Raw genomic sequence first — 3,338 nt, 5'->3', positions numbered from 1 at the left:
TCTGTAGCCCTGGCTGTCCTGGAACTCACTTTGTAGACCAGGCTGGCCTCGAACTCAGAAATCCGCCTGCCTCTGCCTCCCAAGTGCTGGGATCAAAGGCGTGCGCCACCACGCCCGGCGACATCTGCGCTCTTGTCATCACAATCCCATCCTTTTTTCTTGTTAAATTCACCATCACTTAGTCCCTCTGGCTGTCCATATACAATCTCTCAAATGGCAGTCCCAGATGTAAGTAGTGATACATTCCTGTTATCCCAGTGCTGGGGAGACAGTGGTAGAGGAGCCAGAAACCTCAAGCCAATCTGCACTACATACTAAGACCTTGGACTCAAAAAAACAAAGCAAAGCAAAACAAAAAAACAAAAATCAAAAAACCCCCACCCAACCCAACCCAAACAAACAAGAACAACCCCTCCACAAACTCCCGCAGCGAGCATCTATGTAGTTATGTGCGACCTGCTTCCTACAGTTATTCAGTGCCACACTAAGGGTTCCTATTCATCTCTGCCACAGTACCACTTACTCTCCACTTCAGCTAAACAATGTGTAAGATCTCTAGATATGATAGCAAAGAGTTATACAAGAGGCCATCTTGACAGAAGCTTTAAGGACTGAAGTAATACTGTCCATTGGCTGGACTGAGTTGTGTCTAATGGTAAGAAGCAATTTATTTCCATTCAAGCCTGAGGAAAGCCCAACAGCAAAGTTGGCCTAGTGTTTCTACTTCGAGGAGGTAAGGCAGCCAAAACGCTGTCATCCTTGAATGAAGCAACACACACAGCCCAGTCATCTTCAGACTTGGGAAGCTGATCATGAGTAGCTGGTATTTTCTAAATGTGATTTTTTCAGACTCAAGACCTAGCATTGAAGTTTGCACTTTACGCAATGACGCACATTCTCAGGGTGACTGATGTGTGAACCAGGTTGTTGACCCGTATGTACCTAAACCACGGCAACTGGAACCCAGTCAGCCAAACAAAGCAAAGGCTGCCTGTGGGTAGACTGGTGACCACGCTCCTGAGCAACTGGACTTTCACCCTTCTGAACTCTCCTATGGGATTCCCCAAGTACACAGCCCAACTATAACTGCCTCATATCAGGTTTCTTCCATCTTAGAGATTCTGTAGAATGCTCATGACATTTCTTGTCAGTAGCATCAAATATGTGTCTCAATGTATGTTGAGACCGAAAGAAAAATCACCCCTGTGGAGAACCCCTGGGGCTGAAAAACAGATGCCTGCCAAGATAACTAAACAAAAGGACAACTAGTGATGTGTTTATGCAGCAGCAAATACCCAACCAACCAATCTGGAGGTAGCTTACTCAGGACAGGAAAAGGGCAGCAAGGGACCTCAGCCTTTTACTCAATCTTATTGCTGATTCTAATATACAAACGACCTTAATGTTTAAGGAAACATCTATAACCAAAATAAAGGAAGGCCAGCATTCTTCCCAGCATGTGCCAGCCTTTATGGTGTCACCTCCCACCTCTAGGGACTCCTCCTATTTGGTCTGAGTCCATTCTCCTAGGCTAGGAAGAGCTGGGGAAAGCACTGTGCTCTGTCGTCACAACAGTGTGGAGGGACTTGGACCTTCATGCCATAGATCAGTCCTGGGAATGAAGGCCTGGCCCAGTTCTCAGCATCTCCTTCAACCCTCACATCCAGATTTAACAGTCAAGTTCACCTTTCCCATTCTACCGCCAGCCAGCCTGAGCCTCCAGATGTTTCTTCTCTGACAATACACACCAAGCACTGACGTGCTCCATGCCTGGGTAAGTGCAAACATTTACTGAGAATTCTCCAGTGAGCAACCTTCCTGAGCATAGCCTTCTGCTGGCTTAGTCATGAGTTTAATTATAATATTTTGAAACTAAAATAGTCAAAGCATTGTCCAGGAATTCTCAGGATAGGAACCATCAACCCCATGCACCACGGTGCTGTGTGGGGCGACATCGTTTAGGGGACCACAGAAGACAGTGAGGAGCCCGACAGCACCTCCATTTGGGAGGTGCACACAGCCTCCTAAGAATGTCGCGAGGATGAACGATGAGGACTCAAGAAAAACAAAAAGCACAAGAGAAAATTTTCTAAAAACTGTAGGCTTTTTATTCAGTTAAGAGGTAGACAGATGAACATGGAAGGCTGTCCCATTGAATTTGCCCAAAGTTCACATTCCACTTCATTCACCCATCCCACACTGCCAGAAATCTCAGAAGAACCACAACCGCCAGGAGGCTTTGTCTCCCGACTTCTTAGCAACATGTCCGTGAACTGATTGCAAAGAAGTTACTACAAACTTATATTTCCACTGTGCCAAAGATTCTCGGCCCTCTAAGAAGTTGTCACACATCAACAGAACCTGCCACTAGTGACAGGGAGCAGAGTGCCGTGACTATTTCTATGAGAGACTATGAGGGAGGAAGCTTCAGTTACAGGTTTGTTAAATCCCTGTGCATGTTGGGGAAGAAGCTGGTGAGGCCGACAAAGCAGTACGTGCCATCAAATGGCTCTGCCTGGCTGTTTAAAAAGAACCCACCTAAGTTATCTCACAGACAACATTAAAACATACTGGAATTGAGGCCTGATACAAAAGTAGAGAAATATGTACAGGAATTCATAGCCCAGGAGAAAAGGGACCTTGGAATGAATCAATGGAAACCTGGCTATTTTACATAGCTAATTTTGAGATAAGTCATATTTAGCACAAAAGCAATTATAGTGTAAATTACACTTCCTTCCCACGGCTCCTTTAAGACCCTTGCCTGTCTTCAGCAACACTGTGAGCGTTCTCCTAGGAACAGGAATGTGTACAATGGTCCCAGACACTGACACAGCTTTCGACCCCAGCGTCACACGGGCAGGATGATGTACTTGAATACTGCCATGATAGCGGCACTGATAACCCCAGAGATGGGGACCGTGACAAACCAAGCCATAAAAATGTTTCGAAACAGTCGCCAGTCAACAGCCTTCTTTGATCGGAGCCAGCCAACAGACACAACAGAGCCCACCTAGGAGAGAAACAGACCAGACATTACTCAGCAAAAAGACACTTGGGACAGGGAACCCAGACAAGCGATGAACCCAGCAGTTTGTCTGGAAAACAGACACAGTTGTTCTCACTGTCGTCCAAACAGGATTGAACTTGTGATCCTCCTACTTCAGAACCCCAAGAGGTGAAATTACAGGCATGTGACACAAGCCAGAAGCTAACTTCTAACAAGCTAAAATTACCCATGGCAAGGTGAAGGAAAGCGATATAAATATTCAGCCATTAGATCTGTTGCTAAATGTGCTAAAGTATGACAAAACTCCTTTTCCCTGCTTTTTTTTTTT

The 3,338-nt window shown here is 45.6% G+C and overlaps 1 protein-coding gene across 1 annotated transcript in view; it reads right to left on the bottom strand.

The window, feature by feature from the left end:
• Window positions 1-2,085: 2,085 nt before the first annotated feature.
• Slc20a1 (solute carrier family 20 member 1) overlaps window positions 2,086-3,338 on the bottom strand; it is a 13,395-nt gene continuing 12,142 nt past the window's right edge. Inside the window, exon 12 of the mRNA XM_029473964.1 lies at window positions 2,086-3,013. Coding sequence (XP_029329824.1) covers window positions 2,852-3,013 — 162 coding nt within the window. The 3' untranslated portion in view covers window positions 2,086-2,851. The remainder of the gene's footprint in view (window positions 3,014-3,338) is intronic.

Source organism: Mus caroli, chromosome 2 (genome assembly GCF_900094665.2).
Source record: "Mus caroli chromosome 2, CAROLI_EIJ_v1.1, whole genome shotgun sequence".
Lineage (NCBI taxonomy): Eukaryota > Metazoa > Chordata > Mammalia > Rodentia > Muridae > Mus > Mus caroli.
Note: the sequence above shows the minus strand (reverse complement) of the source record. Positions and strands in the feature narration are given on the sequence as shown.